General features: G+C 34.0%; 1 protein-coding gene across 1 annotated transcript in view; it reads left to right on the top strand.

Annotated features, from left to right (window-relative positions):
• The window catches only part of STK3 (serine/threonine kinase 3), a gene marked incomplete at its 5' end in the record, with an annotated part of 334,603 nt that overhangs the window by 125,698 nt on the left and 182,922 nt on the right, over positions 1-25,983 (top strand). The window contains 2 exon segments of the mRNA XM_084230531.1: positions 22,797-22,961; positions 23,416-23,583. Coding sequence (XP_084086657.1) covers positions 22,797-22,961; positions 23,416-23,583 — 333 coding nt within the window.

The following is a 25,983-nucleotide window of genomic DNA, read 5'->3' on the forward strand; positions in this document are numbered from 1 at the left end:
ATAGCAAAATTAGGAATCATGTGATTATTTATTTTTTGGTATAATTTTTGTTAAGTCACTGAGAAACTACCATGGTACTCTTCTTTTTTATTTGAAATTAGTGTTTAGGTTCTTTATATAGTTAATTAAATAAATCATAGCTAGAATTTTATCTAAAGGTCATAATATTCATGGTATTACTTTATGTTATGTATATCATATAGAATATGTTACATTATATCCTATATTATAATCTGTGGGTGGCATGGGAGAGTGTGACTCCTAGATGTGAAAAATTTCTACTTGCAGACCGTCGAAATTTTGCTTCTAAACTCAATAAAATAGTTGAAAAAAAATTTTTGTCTTTATTTTCACAAATATTACCAGGATGTTTGAAAGTGATAGAGTGAGATCGTGACTTTTTTATTTTTATTTCTATAAATTCAGTTTAGTGAAATGTGTTACTTAATAGCTTTCTGTCGTTAGGTTTTTTAACATCAAGTGAAGGAGCTATTTAGCGAATTGCTCAGTTTAGCTAGCAGTGCATCAAGTTTACTTGATAATTTATAAGAACAAAAAAGACCTTTTTTATCTGTGACTAAGAATAATCAGTGAAATAATTTGTAATTCTGTAGAATTGTAACCCAGTTACTATATGACATTATTATATGTTGTCAGCCATGTTTCAATAAAATACATTCAGAAAATACTTGACTACATGAGCCAATTTGTGGTTAACCAGATCATTTTCAATTTTGATTGGGGAAGTACATTGTAAGTTTATCCTAATTTTTTTTTTTTTTGGTTAGAGAAAATAAATAGGATTTCTTTTAAAAGGAAGTGAAACAGATGTTAAAATAATCCCTGTTTTGATGGAATGGATTAAATGATTTGTGACTTTTAGAATTTTTGTGGCACCTAACTAACATTTATGTAAATCAGATGATTCTCCAATGGCAGAACAATGCTTTAATTGAAAATAATTGTATTCCAGTTAGAGAAGTATTTTAAAACCATTTCAGGACTAACTAAATGCTTTGGGTTTTTTAATTACCAAGTAAAAATATGAAGAAAAAGTATGTGAAATGGAAAATCTGTTTTCTTGATTTTAAATAGTAATATTATATAATTTTGATGAGATAGGAAGTGTTTGGTGTAAGTACTTCTTGTTGTCCATAATTACAAACTATTAAGATATTCTATGGCCTGTAAAGTGGATATAAATAGGAACATTATCCTTAGGAATCTCCTTTATCAGTTGTCAGAGAAAAGATTTTGTTTTATACTGGTCACCTGACATTTTAGAACACAATTCATTAATCATGTTGAGAAGTCATCCATTTGGAATGTTTTAATTGTTATTCTCACAGAAATGTTATTCTTGGGCATGGTAGTGCCTGACTGCTAGATGTGAAAAAGAACACAGAGCTGCAAGGATATTGCTCCTGGGCAATAGATAATGGCTCCTGTTAAATTTCAACAATATTTGTATCCTATTATTCCATCATTTGTGTATTATCTAAAAAGAGTACCATTATTGTGAAGGGTGGCAATATAAAGATATGTATTATCCTGTTTTCTTAAAATGCTGGGACTTTGTAAATATTTTATCATTTTACAGGACTGTTCACCTGAGTGATACCCTTGATTATCAGAATTTCAGACATGTGGCTGTTTCTGATGGGCTCACTTTCAAAAATGTGAACAGTGAAACTCATCTTTGTTCTATTAAAACTCCCTCAAATAGTTGATTGCTTTATGGTCACGGAGCAGTCAATCTTTTCTTAAGTGTATGGAAATCTTTTATTCTTTTTTTAGTACTTGTATCCTCTATTGTTTTTTGTCATATACTTTGTTTCTTCTAATTCACATTTTAAGCAGCAGAGATTTCATATTGTTTTATATTGTCAGTGTTTATTTTTAATTGTTTTTATTGCTCTTTATTCTTTTCTGTGTTTCTCAGTTGTCTGAAGAACAATGTCCTTTAGCATTTAGTGTTTCCTTGTGTATGAGTATGATGCTGATACAAGTTCAGTTTTTTTGGTATGAAAATGTCATTTCACTTCATTTTTGAATAATGTATTTGCTGGGTAAAGAATTCTAGGTTGGCAATTTTTTTTTTTTAAGAGTTTTGATTTGCTGATTTGTGTTAAGAAGATATACTCTCGGAAAGCTACCTAAGCAACATACTTTGTATAGCGTTATGCTTGTGTCTGAAAGAAATCTCATTAGGGATGAAGAGTTCTTGATTTTTAATTATTGATTACTGTTTTTGATCAAATGTTTCCTTGAAAATTAAAGGCACAGGAAAAAAGCATATGACTAAACTTTTAAAAAATAATTTGTGTTCACTCTTTTTAGCCTTCTGCATAACACTATTGATGTTTTGTCCTCCTTCCTATGTGTAGTTTCATAACCTGTCACTTTTATTATGCATTTAGACTCTAGCTTCACAGTTCGAGCCTACTCCTAGAGTAAAAACTGGATTGGTATTTTGGTGTTTTTGTTTATGCTATTGCCTTAATCTCCTCTCCATCTTTGAGTGTTCCTTTCACCACCAGTTTGTCTAGTTAATTTGTTTCTACAAAGCACCAGCTCAAATGTCATTTCCTCTTTAAAACTTTCCCTATTTTTTTAGGTAGTTTCTGTTTGGTTGTTGATTAAGTAATTAAGTCTTTGTTTCATAGTCACTCTTACTTAAGGAGCAAATAATGCTAGCTGCTATTATTATAAATTTATTTCTGTTTTACATATTATTTTTGCATATTTACAGTCTACCAGGTAGATTGAGCATATTTTCATTTGTGTATTGGACCTGTTTTACTATAGTATAATTGGCAGACTACATTATTATTTTTTTTAAAGGAGAACTCTTTTGTTTTTTTGTTTATTTATTTATACAAGCACTGGGTACAGTCAGAAGCGCGGGAGGGTGAGAGAATTCACCAGAGCCAGAGTGGGGAGCAGAGCAGGCAGAAAGACCGAAGTACACTGCTGAGGGGAGCAGCGGGCGGCAGGAGAGGTCTGCGCGCCATGTGGGACCCTCCTCCGGTGGCCAGGGAGCAGCCGGGGATCGAACCGGCGCTGCAGAGGCTGCAGGCAGCTTCGCAACCCAGCGCTCAACCGCTGCGCCACCGGGGAGGCCCAGACTACATACATTATTTTAATTTCAGGTGTACAGTTTTTTTATCTATCATTTGCTTTGTGTTGATGTTTTTCTTAATAATTTGCAAGGCTGCATGTTTGCTAATAGTTATATAAGCACTTCACATTTCATTTTAAAAGTTTTAAAACCAGTCACCTGATTGTTATCATGGATATTAAAGAAGGGATTTCAAAATATCTCTTTCATAGGTTTTATGCCCAGCTTGAACTTTTCTTCGGGAAACATCTAGGAAAAGGCATATACCTTTAAGTTTGGTTTAATTAGGCAATTTATAGTGCTTTGAACTGAGGTTGAGTAGCAATGATTTGGAGTTGTGCTTGCTTAAATGCTGCTGCTTAACATGGGGCATATCACAGAACTGGCATGTGAGCTGATTAAAAAAAAATGGTAATTGTAGAACTTGTGTTAGAGATCAGGTAAGGTGAAACTTCTATATTCCAGTGGGCAATAACAGTTTTTCTAAGTCTTATGGTTGCATTATGATTTAAAATTACTAGTTAGTATTCATTGAATGTTTTGGTTTAAATGAATTGGAAGACCTACAAATAAGTAATTTTGAGTTAAACTCCTGATTTCTGTGATCAAACCCACAAATGCAGGTCAAGTCCTGATGTCATATGTATTTATTTGCTGATTTTTTTTGGCATTATTTTAAACTGTCTTATATGTCTGGTGAAATGTATATATAGATAACTAGCTGTGGTAATCTGTACTTAGAAATCACATTATATAGTCAGTTTCTAGTGTTTATAAGAAGAGTGGTTGCAGTTGCCTTCCATTATAAGCTCCTCAAGGGCAGGCATTTTTATATATATAGGAAATTTTATATACATTGGAAATATTACAAGTGCCTGGAATGGCTAATGGATCTAGAAAACCCTTGATAAATATTTTTTGAATTAAACAGGTCAGTTCCTTGGCTGCTTTTCCTGTGAATATAAAACAACCCTTCCTTTTCAGTGTTATATATTTGTAGGTAGCTAAAATTTGCGTGGCTACTAATATTTAGTATTAATAATGTAAGTTACTGAACACATATGGCCCTATATAAAAGACAGGCCATAAAAATGTGTTTACTAGTAACCTTGGAACACATGAAGTAACAGCACCTGTTACATTGGTTCCTGATTTTTAGAAAAGTTATGAATATATGTGAATTAAATTTTTTGCTTATTTTTACAGATGTCTATTTTGATAATGTTAACTATGGGCTTCCTTTGGATGGTGAAAGAGAAACCTACTTTTGTTGTTGTTAATGGAAGTTAATATATGCATTGTTTTTTAGTTTAAAAGGAAACATCTAGTATTTATGAGAATACATAAAATGTTGGAATAATTTTGGAATTTTGCTTATAAGCAATTAATAAAAAGTATATTTTATTAAACACCATTTAACATCTCTAAACATTTATGCATTTCAAGTATTAAATTCTGCAAAGGAGAAATATACAATTCTGTGAAATTGAAGCTCTTTAAAAATAGATTATATTTTTTGATTAGAGACTTTCAAAATGATCTTTACATAATTGTAAAGTTATGTCTTGACATATGGAAGAAATAGAATCTGTGTCTTAGACATTTATTGTGTACTTGGAAATGTTCTAAGAAAATGCCTAAGGTTATTCTCCCCATTTTTGGCTCACATTTTGATTTTACCACTTATTTTAATTCAACCTAGCACTATGAATGTTATTTTGACTCTCTAGTTTTATGATCTAGGCAAATCATTAACTGTCTAGTACTTTAGCTTCTTCATCTGTTAAATAATAAGTAACATTTGTGTAGTGCTTTACCTTACTTGGCAGTTTTGTTTACATTTTAGTTAAATGGAAATGTTGAACACACAATTATTGAACTAAGCCCAGTGTGATGCACTAGAGGTACAAATGTTGCTGTTGTTACTTTGCTTATACATTAGTTGAGGCAATAGGTATATAAGAAACTGAGTTCAATTCTGTAAAAAGTTAGAGTTTTTTAGAACAGAAAAAAATGAAGCACTTAGCCAAACATGGAATTTCACAAAAAGCTTCATAGGGGAGAAAATTCTTTAAGTGGATTCTTGAAATAGGAGGAGTCATTTATCATTAGAATGCAAATTCTATAAGGCAAAGATTTTCGTCTTTACTGTTTCATCTTCTCTCCTTACACACTGCTTCTCATGTAATATGCTTAATAAATACTTGAATGAATGAATGAATGAATGAATCAGGAAAGCAAGGAAAGAGGAAACTGTAATATGCTAAAACTTGAAAGAGGAAACTGTAATATGCTAAAATTATATCTGCATTTCTAAAACTCTAGTGTGATTGTTCCCAGCATCTGATTTAAGTGGATTTACTTTTTTCATACTTAGTCATTTGCTCAAAATCATTGCCATGGTTATTTAATGGGTCTGTATTAGGATCATGATGTATAAGTTTTTGTTTTTCCTAGGGTTTTCCTTTATTTTTCCCCTCCACATTGAGAGAAACAGTATGTCATCTTTTTCATTTTGCTAATGTCTCCTACCTTCTTACTCATTTTATCTGTTTCTTGGAATTTATGTGATTCATCTTTAAGAAGACATTCTTTGGAGCTTCTTGATTTTCTGTTCTAATGTGGACTCATTGCTTTTTAGGTTTGCTGTACAGCTGCATCCTTGGAATTTCTTTTCACTGGACTTCTGGGTTAGTGTCATCATTTTCTTGTATATTTCCTATTTCCTTGGCTTTCACCCTTGTTTTCTGTTCTTTTTGAAGTATCTTCTTTATGATATAAAAATAAAAGGTCAACTATTTTGAACCCATAATATCTGAAAATGTCTTTATTTTGCTGTCATACTTAGTTGTTAGCCTGTGTAGCATTTTTAAATTGAAAGTAAGTTTCTTGCAGAGATTTGAGAGCTTTCTTCCATTATATTCTAGTATCTAGTCTTGCTAATATTATATCTAATGCCTCTCAGAATCTTATTTGTCGGTTTTTCCTCTTGAACTTTTTAGATTTTCTCTTTATCCCAATATTTCTGATACTGCACAAGCAACAGATGTTTCACAAGGATTTTCTTAGGTGTGAGTCTTTCTTGTTAGTCTCAACACTCAATAGTTGCTTTTCAATAAACATCGGTGTCTTCAGTGTTGGAAATATTTCTTTGATATTTCCCCCTCTATTATCTTCATTGGATGGTGAACGTCTGAATTTTCTTCTTTTTTTTTTTCTTCTAGATTTTCCCTCTTTTTTTTTTTTTTGTCTTTTTGGAGGTATAGAGGGAGTAATTTTGTTTTCATTTTCTGACTCTTAATTGTACTTTTACTTTCAGTTTATATTTTAATTTTCGATTGTTCCTTTTTTATACCATCTTGATGTTGAGATGTGGATGCAAAAGTCTTTCTGATCCATATGTGAATTGTACATTTTTTTAAAAAAGTTATTTTCTTCCCGAATCATCTCTTTTTCATCTAGGGTTGTGTTTCACTTTTATTAATCTGATCTTGCCATTGTAAGACTGACCAGCAGGGTGCTCACTGGTTGCTTTGAGACAGTGTTCTTTGTGCAGGTATAATGTTAAGGTGAATGGGCTGGGCATAGGTTCTAGGGGGAAGGACCCACAGTAGTTGCTCACCTTCTTTAGAGAGAAGCCACTCCCCTCCACCTGCCTTTTGTGGGCTCTGGGACCAGAATCCATATAATCTGCATGTACAGGAATGTGGTAGACGTAAGGCTGAAATGAGGAGCCAATTCTTATTCTCTTTTCTTTTCCACTCCTGTGGAAAAGTTGGCCATCTTTTTCATCTCCCTTCTCCTATCCTTGCTACCCAGTGGTTCCAACATGGAACTCCTCTGGAGTTACCTTGGTAATCACTCCTTTTGTGGAAGACCCTTTCTTTCCCTGTACAAATGCTTTCAAATTTATTATATTCCCCAGTGTTGATTCTTTTGTTATTCATTGTTTTGAAAAAATGTATTGTGGCTTCAGGAGGAGTAGGGATATAGTCACTATTTGTACTTAGAATTATCTTTGTTCATGAAGAGATTATACACTGCTTAAGATAGAATTTACATTTTTGGGTATGAAGAAAATATCTTTATTAGAAATTCAAATTATACTGGGATGTTTTATCTTAGTGCCCTTAGAATTAATGCCTTGCACATAAGAGTCTTTTAGTAAATGTCTGAAATTTGTTGTACTTTGAAAATATTTGTTATGCCTTGATCATGTACTACTTCAAACAGATTTTTTTCCCTTGGTGAAGCCATACCGATTTCTCATTATTGATTTAAGATTATTTGGAACTTCAAAGTTTGATATTATTTCATTGTTAATAATAGACATCTTTTTACAAGTGTGGCTTTTTATTCCATAAAGTACTCTTTGGGGTTTATATTTGCCTCTGTGTTATTGGACTAATTCATGTTTGACTTTCCTAATCACTTTGTTGCATGTTCCCTCTTTGTGTAATAGATACCAGTTCATATGGGATTTACAACTCCATATACATTGAGTGCTTTTCTGTTGTCTTCTGATCTCTTTTTCAGGAATCTTTTCATGTGGGAAAGGATTTTAAAATGTCTGCCCCTGACCATTTTCACAGTAGAGTATCAATTCTCTTTCTCTTCAGATCAAGGGCTCCTAAGCAGCATGTATATGTGTATATTTACATATGGTGTAAGTAGTGAAAGCTTTCATTTTGAATCACTAGTTGTGGGACTTTGTGATAGATTATTAATCTTTTTTATTTTTTATTTTTTGCCAGACATCTGCAATCCAGATTTCATGAAAGACAGCCCCTCTCTGCCCTTTTGTGTATAATAATGGCTAAAATATTCTAGTTATGTTTCATAATGTATGTACTTTGTGTTGAGAAGATTTGTGTTTTCTGGAAGAATCCCATAAATTTTTTATTGTCTAAAATCTTGGCTTTATTCGCCAAGTCTCCTCTTTTCCGATAGGGTGAAATAGAGTTGCGAGGATTGGAAGGGAGTTGCTCTATTGTTATTCCTGGGATTTTCTTCATGTTAAATACTAAGAGCCCCATTAAATGTATATATTCTTTTTCCCAAGAGGGAAAGGCGTAAGAGGGGAAGAAGTTTTGGTTATAAAGAAGTTGGAATCTGAGACTTGATGAATGTTCAGATAAAGTCTTACATATAAGCTTAAGTACAACTTTTGAGATTTAAGTGTTTCAGTGATTGCTACTTGACTCCTCAAGTTTCTCTAAGCCATTGATTTTTTTTAAGCAGGGATTTTGGTCACTGTTGTGTGTGATTGTGTCATTAAAAACTTAATGGAAGCAAACATTGTAAAGTGAGAGATCTAAATATAATATTAATACAGTTTGAAGTGATTGAACATTACCTGGGCCAGGCAGTACTAGAAAATGAAAACAAAAACGATACCTAAAAAAAAAATGCCTGCATGTTCCTTTTAAAATACACCTTTACCCTGGTTTCCCTACTCTCAATTATTATATTCTTTTTGTTTGGGAAAGAAATAGCAATCAACTTCAGAGATCTCATGCTGTAATACCTGGAATAACTTCTAGTTGGCCAGTTGTTTATACTTTATACAAACCTCTTTTCTAGGAACTTCCCTCTTTTTGGTATCTACTTCAAGTTTACTGCATCAGTTTCAGCTCTTGGTTATAAATTACCAAAAACACAGACTAAACTGGTTTAAGCGAAAAAGGAAATTTCTTTGCTCACATAACTAAAAGTTTTTACAGAGCTAGTTTCATGTATAGCTTGATGCAGGGTAAAAAGATTTACTTGAATTCACCTTTTTGTTGATATCTTTGTATTGATTCCACTCTCACACAAATTCTAAACTTACAGTTAGAAGACTCTCTGCCAGCGGTTGCTGGGTTCTCCCTTTCTGATTGAAATCCGGTAGTCTTGTTACCCCAATGCTCTGAGAGGTCATGTGCCTTTCTCTGAGCAAATCCTGTGGCCCTGGAATATCATGAGGTAGTTGACTTAGACCTAGGTCATGTGTCCAACCAGAAACTAGGATGGAGTTGATTGTTAGAAATACATGGTTTGAGCATAGGGAAGTAATGATTTCTTAAAGGAAAATCAGAATATGTGAGCAGGAGAAGGGGATGTAAGAATGGCAATAAATAATAGGTATTTCTGTATTTATTATGTAAAACCAAATCAAAATAGGTTATATCAGGGATAAAAAAATCAAAGAAGTCCCTTCTAAAATAGCTTACAAAATGAATGTTAAACTTCAGAAGAGTTATTTTAGTGTCATTAGGAGTCAAAACTGTTGGCTACTCAACCCTTTTTCAACAGTTATGGTTGTTGTTTCATGTAGTGCCTGTTCTGCTTTGTCAGTTGTAAATATTTGCTGTAACAATTCTCTTGGAAAGTCTGTTAGTAAAGGTTGAAGACCAGTGATTCCCTTTATACCAGGGTTGCCCGATTCTTATAGTAGTTCTGGTGTTTGGGATTTTTCTCACCCTAATTACTAATGTTCAGTGAGAAGAATGAGTTCTGGAATCTGAGGAGAACTAGTCCTTTTGTGTGGAAAGAATTCTTTGTGCTTCTTATTTGTTGTCTCGTGTAGAGTAAGATTGAGTTGGAAGTATATTTCATACTTGCCTCTTAAAGTTCCAAGCCACAGCATTAACATGACCATGCACTGTAGAATTAGACCCTGAGAATTTTTCAATAGCAGTCATGTGCCACATCTTAATCTCTGATTATACATCATATACATCATGCTCCTTTACTTCTTTTATACATCTTTTGATTGGATTATAAGCACTTTTCTCTTTGATTTTTCCTAATTACAATATAGTCCCTCAAATAGACTTTCTCTTCTACCTTAGCTAAGTAAATTAAACTTACAGAGGTATTTCCTTGGCTTTCATTATTGGTGGCTGCCCAGTCTTCACCTTTGTTGCTATTTGTTTTGGCATTTCTCCCAGTTCTACTCCCTTTCATCAGTCAGGCCCACCTTTATACGCTTTATTTTAATATTGTGTATTCCTCTTCTTGAAGACTGCCTGCCATTGCCAGATCTACTATAAGCCCTCTCTTCCTGTCTTGTAACTGACCATTTGCATTCTGTGACAGTGATTATTTGGAATGATATGGTTTAGTAGAAAGACTTCTGGATGTGAAGCCAAAAGCCCCAGCCTCAGTTTCCAGGTTGTTACTTACTTGCTCCATGACTCTGGGTCATTGTGTAGCTCCTCTTAACTTAAAATATCTAATCCTAAAATGGACCTAATATTGTATTACTTGCTTTACATTCCTCACTGTTTTCTTGTGAAGAACAAAGATGATGAGTGTCAGAGCATTTTGCAACCTGTAAAATTCTACTTACAGGATTTTGCTATTTTATTATGTTAAAGCAAAAACTTAAAATTTGGTTTTTAATTTTTAATTTACTAAGAATTTTATGGTATTTTGTTAAAGTAGTGAATATTCTTTGGTATAAGAGAAACATTAAAGATTGTTGTGTCTTATCTAGCAAAGTTTTTTTTTAATATTAGGAAATGTATGCTAATATTAGAGAAAATGGAACTTTAATTTTTATATATATATTTTTTACATCATTATTCATTTTTAGACAATATTTGCTTCCCCCCACCCCCTCAGGTGTAGGCCCCATAGAGTTTCCTTCACCAGTGCACCTGTGCACTATCACCTCAGTCCCCTGTGCTCCTTCCTCCTGCCCTCTGATCCCTCTCCCGCCTCCTCCCCTGCAGTATGTCTCTGATTTATAATTGTCTGTTTTTGCTTTGTTGTGTTTTGTGTTGTTATTATTTTTTTACACTGATATCTTATTTGGTTCCCCTATATTCCTGCTATAAGTGAAAGCATTTGATATTTTTCTTTTTCCTTCTGGCTTATTTCACTGAGCATAATTCCTTCTAGTTCCATCCACATTGCTGTGAGTGGCATGAGTTTATCTTTTTTGATTGCCGAATAATATTCCATTGTGTATATATGCCACATCTTCTTGATCCAGTCATCTATTTTGGGGCATTTGGATTGTTTCCACGTTTTCCCTATTGTAAATAGTGCTGCAATAAACATAGGTGTACAGGTATTCTTTTGAATCAGTGTTTTTGTGTCCTTTGGGTAGATACCTAGGAGTGGAATTGCCAGGTCATATGGTAGCTCCATTTTTAGTAGACTGAGGAACCTCCAGACAGCTTTCCATAGTGGTTGGAATAGTTTGCATTCCCACCTGCAATATAGGAGACTTGCTTTTTCACCACATCCTCACCAGCATTTGTTGTTGCTTGTTTTTTTGATAAGTGCCATTCTTACTGGTATAAGGTGGTATCTCAATGTGGTTTTGATTTGCATTTCCCTGATGATAAGGGATGTAGAACATTTGTTGGCCATTTGCATTTCCTCTTTGGAGAAATGTCTTTTAAGTTCTGCCCATTTCTTAACTGGATTATTTATTTTGTTTTTGTTGACTCCTGTGAGTTCTTTGTTTATCTTTGTGATCACTTCCTTATCAGTTGACTGGAGTGCAAAGATTTTTTTCCCAATCAGTGAGGTGTCTCTCTGTTTTGGTTAATGTCTGTTTTGCTGTGCAGAAGCTTTTCAGTTTGATGTAATCCCAGGTGTTTATCTTTTCCTTGACTTTCTTTCCTTTGGGTGATGAGTCTTTAAAGATGTTATTGCAATGTGTGTCTTGTAGTGTTTCACCTATATTTTCTTCTATATATTTTATGGTTTCAGGTCTTATGTCCAGTTCTTTTATCCATGTTGAGTTGATTTTTGTGCACAGTGAAAGGTAGTGGTCTGGTTTCATTGTTTTGCATGTAGTGGTCCAGTTTTCCCAGCACCATTTATTGAACATACTGTTTGTGTTCCATTGAATAGTCTTTGCTTCTTTGTCAAAGATCAGTTGTCCATATAAGTATGGTTTTATTTCTGGGCTCTCTATTTGGTTCCATTGGTCTGTGTGTCTGTTTTTGTTCCAGTACCAAACTGTTTTAATTATTATGGCTTTATAGTATAGCTTGAAGTTTGGAAGTGTGATACCTCCTTTCTCCTCTGTTTTCATCAGTAGGGCTTTGGCTATTCGTGGTTCTTTGTGATTCCATATGAATTTCATCAGTATTTGTTCTATTTCTTTGAAGAATGTCATTGAGATTTTTATAGGAATAGTGTTGCATCTGTATATTGTTTTTGGTAGGATGGACATTTTAATAATGTTAATTCTTCAGATCCGTGAGCAGGGGATTTCTTTCCATTTCTTTGTGTCTTCTTCTATTTCTTTTAACAGTGTTTTATAATTTTCTTTGTATAGGTCTTTCACCTCTTTTGCTAGGTTTATTCCGCAGTATTTGATTTTTTTTTTGTTTCAGTTATAAAAGGGATGGTTTTCTTGATTTCTTCTTCTTCAGATTGGTTGTGTATAGGAAGGCTACTGATTTTTGTGTGTTGATTTTGTATCCTGCTACTTTACTGAACTGGTTGATTATTTTGAGTAGTTTTTCTGCAGAGTTTTTAGGGTTCTCTATGTATATTATCATACCGTCTGCAAATAGTGATAGCTTTACTTCTTCTTTCCCTATCTGGATTCCTTGTCTTATTGCCCTGGCTAGGACCTCCAGTATTATATTGAAGAGCAGTGGTGAGAGAGGACAGCCTTGTCTTGTTCCTGATCTTAAAGGAAAGACCTTCAGCTTTTCGCCATTGAGAATAATATTGGTGGTAGGTTTGTCGTATATGGCTTTTATCATGTTAAGGTATGTTCCTTCTATCCTGAGAATTTCAAGGGCCTTCATGATAAATGGATGTTGGACTTTGTTGAATGCTTTCGCAGCATCTATTGGTGTGATCATATGTTTTTTATTTTTCTTTTTGTTGATGTGTTGGATTACACTGATGGATTTTCGTATGTTGAACCATCCTTGTGCATTGGAATGAATCCCACTTGATCGTGGTGTATTAACCTTTGATGCATTGTTGGATTCTGTTGGCAGGGATTTTGTTGAGGATTTTTGCATGAGTGTTCATTAGGGAGATTGGCCTGTAATTTTGTTTTTTTGTGCTGTCTTTGTTTGGTTTTGGTATTAGTGTAATGTTGGCTTCGTAGAATGTATTGGTAGTATTTCTTCTTTTTCAGTTTTTTGAAAGAGTTTGTGTGGGATGGGCAGTAATTCACTGCTGAATGTTTGGTAGAATTCATTTGTGAAACCATCTGGACCTGGGCTTTTGTTTTTGGGGAGTGTTTTGATTACTGCTTCAATTTCACTGTTTGTAATTGGTCTGTTTAGGTATTCTATTTCTTCTTTGTCCAGCTTTGGATGAGTATATCGTTCTAGGACTTTGTCCATCTCATCTAGGTTGTTGAATTTGTTTATGCATGTAAGTGTTCACAGTAATCTCTGATTATTCTTTTGATTTCTACTGAGTCTGTTGTGACTTCTCCTCTTTCATTTATAATCCTATTTATGTGTTTTCTCCCATTTTTCTTTGTGAGTCTGGCTAGAGGTTTGTCTATTTTGTTTATTTTTCAAAAAACCAACTTTTGGTTTCATTGATCTTTTGGATTTTTTTTTTAATTTCTATTTCATTTATTTCTGCTTTAATTTTTATTATTTCCTTTTTTCTACTGGCTTTAGGGTTTTTTTTTTTTGTTGTTGTTCTTTTTCTAGCTCTTTGAGATGTGAGATTAGGTTGTTTCTTTGAGTTCTTTCTCATTTCTTGATGTGAGCCTATATTGCTATGTATTTTCCTCTTATTAATGATTTTGCTGCATCCCATACATTCTGGAAAGTGGTGTCCTCCTTGTCATTCAACTCAAAATATTTTTTAATTTCTTCTTTGATCTCCTTATTAGTTCAGTGGTTTTCCAGTAGTGTGGATTTCAGTCTCGATGAAATGGGAGGGTTCCTTGTTTTCTTTTCATGATTTATTTCTAGCTTGATGCCTTTATGATCTGAGAAGATAGTTGGAATGATTTTGATCTTCATGTATCTGTTGATGTTTGTCTTGTGGCCCAATATGTGATCGATTCTGGAGAATGATCTGTGTGCGCTTGAGAAAAATGCTTACTCGGATTTTTTTGGGTGCAGTGTCCTATAAATGTCTGTTAAGTCCAAGAGTTCTTTGTCTTTATTTAGGGCTCTAGTGTCTTTGTTTATTTTTTTGTCTTGTTGATCTGTCCATTGGTGAGAGTGGAGTGTTGAAGTCTCCCACTATATATGTATTTTCTTGATGTCCATTTTGATAGCTGATAATAACTGTCTAATATATTTGGTGCTCCTTCATTTCGTGAGTATATGTTGATGAGTGTTATGTCTTCTTGATGTATTGTCCCCTGGGTCATAATGTAGTGTCCATCTATGTCTCTTTTTACTTTTTTTAATTTGAAGTCTGTTTCATCTGATATAAGTATAGCTGTTCCTGCCTTCTTCTTTGGTCCGAAAATGGAAGTTTAGATCCTTAGGTGGCGTGTTTCTAATTTTACTAATTTTAGATGGAGACCTTTGAAAATTGTAGTGCACAATTTTCTATACTTTTAACTAGGGTGTAAGCCCCCCCCCTCTTTTAATTAATTAAATTTAGGGGAAAAAATACTATGAGCACATTGTAAAAGTTCCAAATAGTCCAGAAGAGGAAGTCAGTGCCTTGCCACTCTGCTTTCAGTATTGCTTCCTCTAGGGAAATGTCAGTAGTTTACTGTGGGTTCTTTTACTGTGGGATTCATACTATATGTGGGGTTCTGTCCCCTTGCCTTTTTAAAAACTGATATATCTCAGAAACCTTCCCATACCAATATATATAGGTCTGTGTGTATGTAACAAAGGTATTTTTTTAGTATACTGGATAAAATGAGTTTTCACTTTTTAGTTTTTTGTTGTTATAAATAAAAATATAGGACACATTTGTATGTATGTATTGGCATACTTGTGTTGTTATGGTCAGTGGTTACATTATAAGATATGAAATTACTGTGTTATATAGAATACATTTATTTTGTGGGGTTTTTTTTTTTTTTTTTTTTGGTTAAGAGGATCCTATATGGCCTTGTGATTTTTTTTTTTCAGGCTGAGGCCATATTAGTTTGAATTATGAAAGAAGAATGGATTTTGCTTTCAGCTTCATTATATGCGCTGACTATTCCTCATCTTCCATAATTTTGTTTCATTTTACTTGAGATATTCATTATTAATTTTACATCAGAAGTCTCCATTGGAATCTTAAGCAAATTGGAATCTTAAGTTACATACTTATTAACTACAGCTACTGCTGTTCTATAATACAAATTTCTAATTATTTTTCACACTGGTTTTCCTACTTGTATTGTCTGCTGGAGTCTGTCAGAGTGTCTTTCTGAAAGTTCAAATATGATCACATCATCATCTTTCCACTTAAATTTTTTTAAGTATGTATAAAGCAAAATTTGGTCTTAAGATATTTTTACAGTTTATTTTGCACATTTTGTGTTCAACACAAAGAACCATTCACTAGTACGAGACTTCATATATTTTTATGTCCATTGCCTTTGTACATGACTAGTATTTCTTCCTCTTTTTGGTCACCTGACAAAACTTGTTGGTTGTATAAAAGACAGATCAGAAGTGAACTGTTATGTGAAGAATAATGTGCTAATATAATAATGTCAAGACTGGTAGGATTGTTCATGGCCTTGTGATTTGGATTTTTTTTTTTTAAATTACTGGTTCTAATGCATAATCAGCATTAGAAACTGTTACCCAATACTGCTCTTACAGGTATTACTTAGTATTGTAATTTTTCTTCCTGTGCCCTTTCCTTCCCACTAAATTTTGAGCTCCGTGGCAGGGATGGTATAACAGCCTCTCAGTAAATTCTTGTGTCTACCATCTATGGTTGTGTTTGGATATTATGTAAAATGATACCTGTAATGCAACTGGCATAGTAACGACTCAATAAAATTATTATTTTCCCTGCCTAGGTAAACCCTGACTCGGGAAATAAAGCGTGATTTCTTGAAAGAGACCAAATTTGATCCAGTCTTTAAAAGACTAGGGTTATATCAGTGAGTTTTGATCCAACGATTTTCAAGAGTTTGAAAGCTGAAAAAGTTTTATAATAAAACATCTACAGTTATCTGTGTATCTGAGTATAGCACTTGAAAGAAGGAATTATGTCTTATTTTTTTGTATCCTTAATATATAATACGTACTAAGTGTAGAACTGATACATTATTTCCCTTACATAAATAATTATGTCCAAAGGTTGAGGTTAGCTAAGATTGTCAAAAATTCATTTTCAGAAAATTAAATTCTTTATTTTGTATGAACTTACCCAAACTCACTTGAATTTGGTTTTACTGACAAAAAACATTAAGGTAGTGTGTATATTTTAAAACAGCTTGTGCATGTGCCCTTGAGACAATTTGGTGGGTACATTTTTATCAAAACCATACACACAGTAACATATTAAATGTATCATATTATTATACTAATCATATGACTTTAGAAACAAAAGTAACCAGAGGACTAAAACCTATCAAAACCATCTTTCTGTTTTTGTACAATGAGATTCTTTTAAAATTTGCCAGTGAATTCATACCAGTATTGAAACCAGATGTAGACTTCCGTCTTTTAATGTATTAGCTCAGCTATAAAAGCCTTATTTCCATCCTTGATTACTGAGTATTTCATTCATGGTTTATTAATCTCCTATCCTCTTAAAAAAAAAAAAACCCTACAAAATGTAATTCAAATGATTTAAAAATGACTTTGCCCCATTTGTATCGTGACAAATAAAATTAAGCTCATAATGTATTGAAGAGAATAATTAAATTCATAAATGGAGCAATTTGTTGATAAAATTTATTATGGGAAAGGATTCTTGACAGATGCCACTCAAAAAATTGTGACTGTGTTTTGAGAATTGATATGAATTCCCATTGTAGGGTTGAACTTTTATGTCACCTCCTCCTATATAAAGCATATCTCTTGCTTATGTTTTTTTTTTTCTCTAAGTGTTTTCAGTATAACCTGACTATTGAAGCAGATCCTGGCTACAGATCTATCTGAACTGATGAAAAATCTTAATTATAGAAATATTATATAAAATATTTAGAGAAATATATCTGTGGCTATATAGAGAGCTGTATTTCTCTCTGTAATACTATAATCTATACATATGTAGAAATATATATTGCTGTATCCTACTTTATATGTGTTCAATATGATTTGTATATATTCATAAGCATAGAGAGAGAATTATATCAAATAGTTATAGAATACAACTCTAAATTTTATGTAAGGGAATAAGTAATTCTCTCTGTTGCCAAATAGAAATCTAGTCACTTTTGTTAACTGTATTTTATGTATATGAAATTTGTTAAATCATTTAAAAGTTGTTTGACAATAAAACTCTATTTATGAAAATGACTCCTCCCTTCTTCCCTCCTTTTTTCCACTCCTCCACCCAACCTTCCTTCTTAAAAAATGGTCAATACATTTCCAGAGGACACAAAATAAACTTTTAGGGCAAGGCTTACCATGTAGTATCCATGAAAGAAAATTCCCAACTCCTTCCTTTCTCATTCTTCTCCATTACTGACATAAAATACTTGTAGGATGATTAAATGTTGACATTGATACTTGCTCAAAGTTCATTTGATATCATTGATATTTAATTTTTTCTAACTAAAATTTTATTACATTAAAAAAAAATCCCTCCACAAAGCAAAAACTCTCTAAAACCTCAACTAACCAGAAGATTATTATCCAGGTTTAATTACTCTTTCCTCTCCTTCCCTACATCCCCCCAAAGCAAGACATTCCTTAAAAAAATATAAAGAGAAATGCTGGCTTCAAAAATACTTATCCAAAAAGTTACCAAATAAGGGTAATTGTAAAGAGGAAAGATGGTTACATGAATGAGAAGAGAGAACAAGAGGACGGTTTCCTGCTCCTCCAGAGGCTAGCCCCAGATCACCTGGGGGCCATTCTGAAGGGACTATAACTTGGATCAATTCTGGCATCTCAGCAAATTGAGATATCATTGACATTTATATGATACCAACTAAGCATATATTCCTCAAATTTGCTGGTGTTTACCTGCTTGATGGTACTTAATAAGGCTGAAATTTTGTCCATCACTCTTCAGAATTTATTTCATTTTAATGAAAGGAAAATGGGCCATACTGAGTGCTGTTTCATAACTGTTATATTTTTATTCTTCAGTTAATTGTTTGAGCTACTTTACAATATTACAAACTTATAGTAATATGTAGTTTGTGTGGAGTCATAGAGTTGGAATGAACCTTTGAAATCATCTACCAAAGCCAGAGAGTTCATGAATATCAGAGAGTATAATCTCTCTGGCACATCTTTTAGGTGACTGTGTGGGTTTGTCTTTGGCAGATGCCTTAAAACAAGGCAATCAGACAGATCCTGAGCCCTTGAAATGTAGTAGGTCTGTTCAGTCCTGACCTTCCTCTGATATACCTCTGAAATATAGGACATATAGGAACAGAGATACAAAGCCACGAGTTAATGAAGGATGAGTTACTGTTATTGGAAATAATGTAATTTTAACAGGATAAAAACTGAAGTCTAGGTAAGTGAAAAAGTCATCAGTGTATGCAATTAAAAATGACACATTTAATGAACTGTTCCTGCATTTCTTTCCCTTTTTATTTTTTTGTTTTAATATTTTATTTTATATAATTCTTACATCATTTTTCATTTTTGCACAATGTATGCATTTTCATTTTTGTTATATTCCCCAGACAATTGCACCCCCCCTTATTTTGACCCTAATCCTTCCTCTCACTGCATCCCGCCTCCCCTTGTAGTGTGTCTCTGGTTTATAGTTGCTTGTTGATTTTGATTTTTTCTTTATTAAACTTAGTCTTTTTCCTGGTCCCTTATTTAGGTTTTCTAAATTCTTGCTATAAGTGAGACCATCCATATTTTTCTTTTCTTTCTGGCTTATTTTGCTGAGTATGATTCCTTCCAGCTCCATCCATGTTGCTGCAAATTGCATGAATTTATCTTTTTTGGTTGCTGAGTAATATTCCATTGTGTATATATACCACATCTTCTTTATCCAGTCAGCTATTTTTAGGCATTTGGGTTGTTTCCATAGCTTAGCTATTGTAAATAGTGCTGCTATAAACATAGGGGTGCAGGTGCCCTTTGGAATTAATGTTTCTGTGTCCTTTGGGTAAATACCTAGGAGTGGAATTGCTGGATCATATGGAAGCTCTATCTTTAGTAGGTTTAGGAATCTCCACACAGTTCTCCATAGTGTTTGCATCAGTTTGCACTCCAGCCAGCAGTGCAGGAGAGCTCCTTTTTCTCTGCATCCTCGCCAACATTTGTTGTTGCTAGTTTTTTTAATATGTGCCATTCTCACTGGTGTAAGATGGTATCTCATTGTAGTTTTGATTTGCACTTCCCTGATTTTAAGTGATGTTGAACATTTTTTCATATGCCCATTGGCCATTTGCTTTTCCTCTTTGGAGAAGTTTCTTTTTAGCTCTTCTGCCCATTTTTTGACTGGATTATTTTCTTTGAGTCTCATCAGCTCTTTGTAGATTTTTGTGATCAGTCCTTTATCATTGGTGTTGTGTGCAAAAGTTTTCTCCCAGTCGGTGAGGTTTCTCTTTGTTTTGGTTATTGTCACTTTTTTTTTTTTAAAGATTTATTTATTTATTCAAGCACTGGGTACAGTCAGAAGCGCAGGAGGGTGAGAGAATTCACCAGAGCCAGAGCTGGGAGCAGAGCAGGCAGAAGGACCGAAGTACACTGCTGAGGGGAGCAGTGGGCGGCAGGAGAGGTCTGTGCGCCATGTGGGACCCTCCTCCGGTGGCTGGGGAGCAGCTGGGGATTGAACCTGCGCCGCAGAGGTCGCAGGCAGCTTCACAACCCAGCGCTCAACCGCTGCGCCACCGGGGAGGCCCTGGTTATTGTCACTTTTGCTGTGCAGAAGCTCTTTAATTTGATATAGTCCCAGCTGTTTATCTTTGCCTTTACTGTCACTGCTTTGGGTGATGTGTCTGTAAAGATGTTTTTGAGGTACATGTCAGATAGTGTTTTGCCTACATTTCCTTCTATGTAGTTTATGGTTTCAGGTCTTATATCTAGTTCTTTAATCCATTTTGAGTTGGTTTTTGTGTATGATGTAAGGTAGTAGTCAAGCTTCATTCTTTTGCATGTAGCAACCCAGTTTTCACAGAACCATTTATTGAACAGACTTTCTTTGCTCCAGTGCATATTCTTTGCTCCTTTGTCAAAGGTGAGTTGACCGTAAATCTGTGGGCTTATTTCTGAATTTTCTATTTGGTTCCATTGGTCCATGTGTCTGTTTTTGTTCCAATACCATGCAGTTTTGATTATTATGACTTTGTAGTATAGTTTGAAATCTGGAAGTGTGATGCCTCCATTCCCTTCTTTTTTTTCCATGGTCCTGCATTTTTAACACCCCAAATCCATTCATTTCTGTATAGGAGAGGGGTTAGGGGAAAGGAAAGAAAATCCAGGCACATACAACAGGGCCACCACCTTGCGCACCTTCTAAAGTGATGTGACATTGTAGAACACTTCTGCCTCCTGCTCCCCCTGTTTGGCTGTAAACCACTAATTTGGATAGATTGGAAACATCAGATATGGTATCTCCTTTATTTGGTAAATATGTCTGTACCCATTTATTCATTATTTATGAGTGCTAATTGTATGTCTGTTATGCTTCCAACATCACAGGTACATCTGTGAATAAAACAAAGGTCCCTGCCCTCATGGAACCTCTCTTGCACAGTATTGTCCAATAGATACATTAGGTGAGGCACATATTTGAGTACCAACTCTCAATTCTTTTGAATGTATGCCTAGGAGTGAATTACCTAATTATGTGATTATTTTGTGTTTAACTTTTTTTCCCCTTTAACTTTTTGAGGAGTTAAATATTGTTTTCCACAGTCACTGTTTATTTTACGCTTCCTCCAGCAATGTTCAGAGTTTTAGTTGCTTTGTGTTCTTTCCAACACTTCTTTTTTATTTTTTCATAATAACCACTTTAGTGGTGTGAAGTGATTCTGCAGTGTGGCTTGGTATGCATTCCCTATTGACTTAACAGTGCTGTGGTGAACATTTCTCTTCATGAGTTGTCATTTATATTTCTTATTTGCAGGAATCTCTATTCAAGTTCCTTACCTATGTTTAAATTAGATTGGATTGTCTTTTTGTTGAGTTGAAGGAGCTCCATATATATTCTGGATATTTGGCCTTAATTAGATGTATGATTCACATATATTTTCTCCCATTCTGTGTGGGTTTTCTTTTCACTGTCTTAATAATGTCCTTTAGTGCACAAAAGTTTGTAATTTTGATGAAGTTAACTTTTTCTCTAGTTGCTTGTACCTTTAATGTATGGGCACACATCACTTAACAATGGGGATATGTTCTGAGAAATGTATTGTTAGGTGATTTTATCATGTGTGAACTATTTAGAGTATAATTAAACAAACTTAAGTGTTACAGCACACCTAGGGTATATGGTGTATCCTACTGAGGGCCACTGTTGTGTATGTAATCGTCACTGACAAAATTGTTAAGCAGTGCATGACTATATTTAAAGATCTCTTTCCAAATCCAAGGTTATATTTTCTCATAAGTCTCTTTAGTTTTTAACTCATATTTAGGTTGTTGATCCATTTTGAGTAAATCTTAATATATGCTGTGAGATAGGTAAGTTCATTTTTTTGCATGTAAATATCTAGTAGCTCTGCATCACTACTTAGAGTTCTTCCTTTTCTTCTCCTCTCCTCCTCGGTCTTTTTTCTCCTAACTCTTCCTCTCTGTCCTTCCCCTGACAGCCTTTGTTTGTGTTTCCATCTTCTTCGTCATTCTGACTTTATAATTTTTGAGTTTTCATTGAGGTATGGGTCAGCAATCCAGGTCTTGGGTGGGAATCACCTGGGAGGAAGCAGGAGCAGTAGTACTTGTGTAAGTGCTTCTTGCAGGAAATTCTTGCAGCAACCCTTGTTTTGTTTCCTTTGTGTAAAACTGTTGGTTTTAATTTTCATCAGCAATTGAAGGCAGCACAATTAAGAGTTTACTTTTTTATATGCTTTGCCACCTCAGTGTTAGGTATGGAAATTGTGGCTTATTAGGGTCATTTTATATGGGGTATGATGTGCTTTAGGAAGGACATTGATATTTTTAAAGAAAGAAAAAATTTAATGATGACATTTTCTTTCATAAGTAAAGTGTGATAAAGCATATTTGGGGGGGGGGGGAAGAGTTTCTTGGTTCTTTACCTGTTAGTCTTTTCTTTGAGCTTTAGTAGTCACTAGAAAGATGTGCTTGTTAGATTTCTTGGAAGAGTTTATCTAACATGGTATTTCAATCTAGTCTTTAAAGTATTTCTTTCCAAGACATATATTGGATGGTGCCACTTCTATGTGGAATATAGAGAAAGAAACCAAAGGGTCTGATAGAACCAAAACAATAACAAACCGCAAACCCTAGAAATAGGATGGTAGAATTGAGGCTACACAGGGGGTGATAAAAAGGGGAGAGCAGAGTAGGGAAGGGGCATGATGGACTATGGTAGAGGACTAAGAGTGTCTTCATGTTGGGATGTGATAATATACACTTGAAATGTATGATCCTATACCTCTAAATCACCTATAGCTTTGTGTCAATTATTACCTAAATAAAAAAGAAAAAATATTTCTTTTCAGCTGACAGAAGATGAAATTGCAACTATTCTGAAATCAACTTTGAAAGGACTAGAATACTTACACTTTATGAGAAAAATACACAGAGATATAAAAGCTGGAAATATTCTCCTCAATACAGAAGGACATGCAAAATTGGCAGATTTTGGAGTGGCTGGTCAGTTAACAGTAAGTACAGTAAATTTGGAATCACTTTGGGCTTATATGAAGAATCAAGTAACTTTATTGTTCTTGCAGAGATGGAGCCATAATTTTGAGTATTTATTATTTTTATTTAAAATGTAAGAGACACTGATTAAATCTGAAAATATGTTTTATCAAAATGCTTAAATGTTCTAAAAGGAAAGCTATATTGACTAAATTTTGTAGCCTTTATTATTATAGTACTGCCTATAATGATTGTCTTTAATCAAGGTAGTTGATAAAGTAAATTGTGAACTCTTGACTATTTCATAATTCAGAATTCTTAAATATGTCATAACTAGCTGAAATTTTGAGAAAATAGTGAATTTTAGATATACTCTGAAGTATTTGAGACTTTAACAAAGTAGTTTAGAGTATGTTGACAAACAGATTTCTTAAATTTTTGTGTATTTATAGCTTTCTATTTATGTTTTTACAGGATACCATGGCAAAACGCAATACTGTGATAGGAACTCCATTTTGGATGGCTCCTGAGGTAATTCAAGAAATTGGCTATAACTGTGTGGCAGACATCTGGTCCCTTGGCATTACTTCTATAGAAATGGCCGAAGGAAAACCTCCCTATGCTGATATACATCCAATGCGGGTAAGAAAATGATAGCTTGCTAAAAGTATGATGTTGTGTTATAGTTTTGTCATGTAAATGTAAGTAAATATAAATTAAATAAATTCACTTGAATTTAGGTTCTGTGCAAAAAATAATAAAATTATCTTTTAAAGATTCATCACTGATAACTTTTCCTCCCGTATTCCCAACCTTAATTGGAAGGAAAAGAAGTAAAGGATATATTTCTTTGTGCTTTCCTCCTTCAAAAACATACCTAAAAAATTTGCCCATGCTTTCAATAAAAGAAAAGGTCAGTTAATCTACATTCTTCTTTCAGTTCATTATTTTCTCAATGTGGCAGGGGAGGCATTGGAAAAAATTGATTCTTCCCACCCTGCAAATTCTGCTTTCCCATGTTTATGTTTCTCCCCCTTTTTTTCTCTGGTCTGAGACTAATATTTAAAAATTCCTCATTTCTAATACTGCTGTGTACCTGTACATGAACTACTCTTATTTCTTTAGTTTGTGCTTAGTGAGAAAATTGAATTCCTTTTTTGAACATAAATATACACTTTCTTTGAACTCCTTTTTCAGGATAATTTTTGAGTTTGAAGTATTAACAGACCTCAAATATTCAACTGTAATTGCTTGTGCTTTAGATTTTGTGTTGATACAGATTTTAGGCTTATTAATATGCGAATCTCAGTTCATCTTAGATAAGTAAATTTATCTCTGTAAATTTATTGCCCTCTAGTGGCTGTAGCTACCTCAAGAAGTAAAGGATCTAGGAATAGAAGGGAGAAGACAGAGAAAGGAAGAGAAAGCAAGAGTGTCTATATGTGTAGAGAAGATGTCAGAGTGACTAGAGATATGTGTGAAGTAGATGGGAGGGAAAAAATGCTGCATTTTAGATCTGAAGAAGAATACATTGAAATGATATATGGTATTACAAAACTACTGTGGACGGAATTTTAATAATATAGGTAATAGTGTATTATATGGGAAATATTAAAAAAATTTGCCTGATACTTAAAGAGATCTCTTTGAGTAGTGCAGTTACATATACAGATATGTATCATCTTCCCTGTGCATTTCAATTCCTTTTGCTAAAGTGAGCACTAAAGATGACGTAAATTGTTTGAAAATAATAAGGTCAGCTTAAATCAGCAACACATTCTTATTTCATCTTTGATTGTTAGTTACCTGTGGTACTTATAGTTCAGATGTATTTAAGTATTTGAGTTTAAGTTAGCAAGGGTAATTCACTTGTCCAAGGCAACCTAGCTAAGTGCTAGAGCTGAGATTTAAACTAGGACTTAGATTATTATTGTTCTGCTTCCTCCTTGTATAAATCTTATTTTTCCAACCTAACAGTTTAACATATTAAATTTGACCTTGAAGTAGCCCCTTTAGCAAATAATGAATTGTGATATGTGACCCTTGCCTTCCACGATCTTCAGGATCTTAAAATATCACTTAACAGTTTGAATGAACAGATTCATAGCAGTAAAAATATACTTGAATATAGTGTTCTCTTTAAAATTTATTTTCTTTTTATCTACCTACTACCAATCTACCCATCTAACCAGCCAGCCATGCCAGTCAACAGACTTTCTAGGGCACTTATTGCTACCAGTTTAAATCCTATCTATTTTTCAAGTCCCAGCTCAGATTTTATTGCTCTATAGCGCTTTCTTTTAAGTCATCAACTAAGTATATTTCTCTTTTCCCCCTAAAATTTGGATGTAGGCAATTCTTGACTTTACAATTCTGCAGACAGTTTATTCAGTGTTGTCTGATACATTTCAAAATGTAGTATGTTTTTTTTTTTTAAAGATTTATTTATGCATACAAGAACTGGGGTACAGGCCAGAGATGCAGGGGGTGGGGGGGGGTGAGAGGATTCGCCAGAGACAGAGTGGGGAACAGAAAAGGCAGACTGACCAAAATACACTGCTGAGGGGAGCAGCAGGAGAGACAGGAGAGGTCTGCTTCACCATATGGGTTGCTACCTGGCCGGCCGGGGATCGAACTCATGTTGCAGAGGCTGCGTATTGCTTCACCGTGCGGTGCTTAACCCCTTGAGTCACCAGGGAGGCCCTCAAAATATAGTATGGTTTTAAGTTGTTATTTAGATTACTATGTTATCATTATTTAACCTTGCTCATGTTTGTAAATGGCCTTATAAATTAGACTATAAGTGTTGGGAAACCGTCAAGATCATGTGGCAGATATATTTTCTAAAATTTGAATTTCCCTTGAAAGCTCAAATTTTATTGTAGGTAACAAATAGAGTTCCTTGAGATAACATATTCACTTAGTTTGTTTTTGAGAAAACATCTGTCAAATAACCAACTCTGAAAATCTGTAGCTTTTCTGTTATTTTTTCACATAAAAGTGGAATTCCTTGAAACAAAAAGTTCCAGCTTCTTATCTTGC

This window comes from Talpa europaea (genome assembly GCF_964194135.1).
Source record: "Talpa europaea genome assembly, chromosome: 3".
Lineage (NCBI taxonomy): Eukaryota > Metazoa > Chordata > Mammalia > Eulipotyphla > Talpidae > Talpa > Talpa europaea.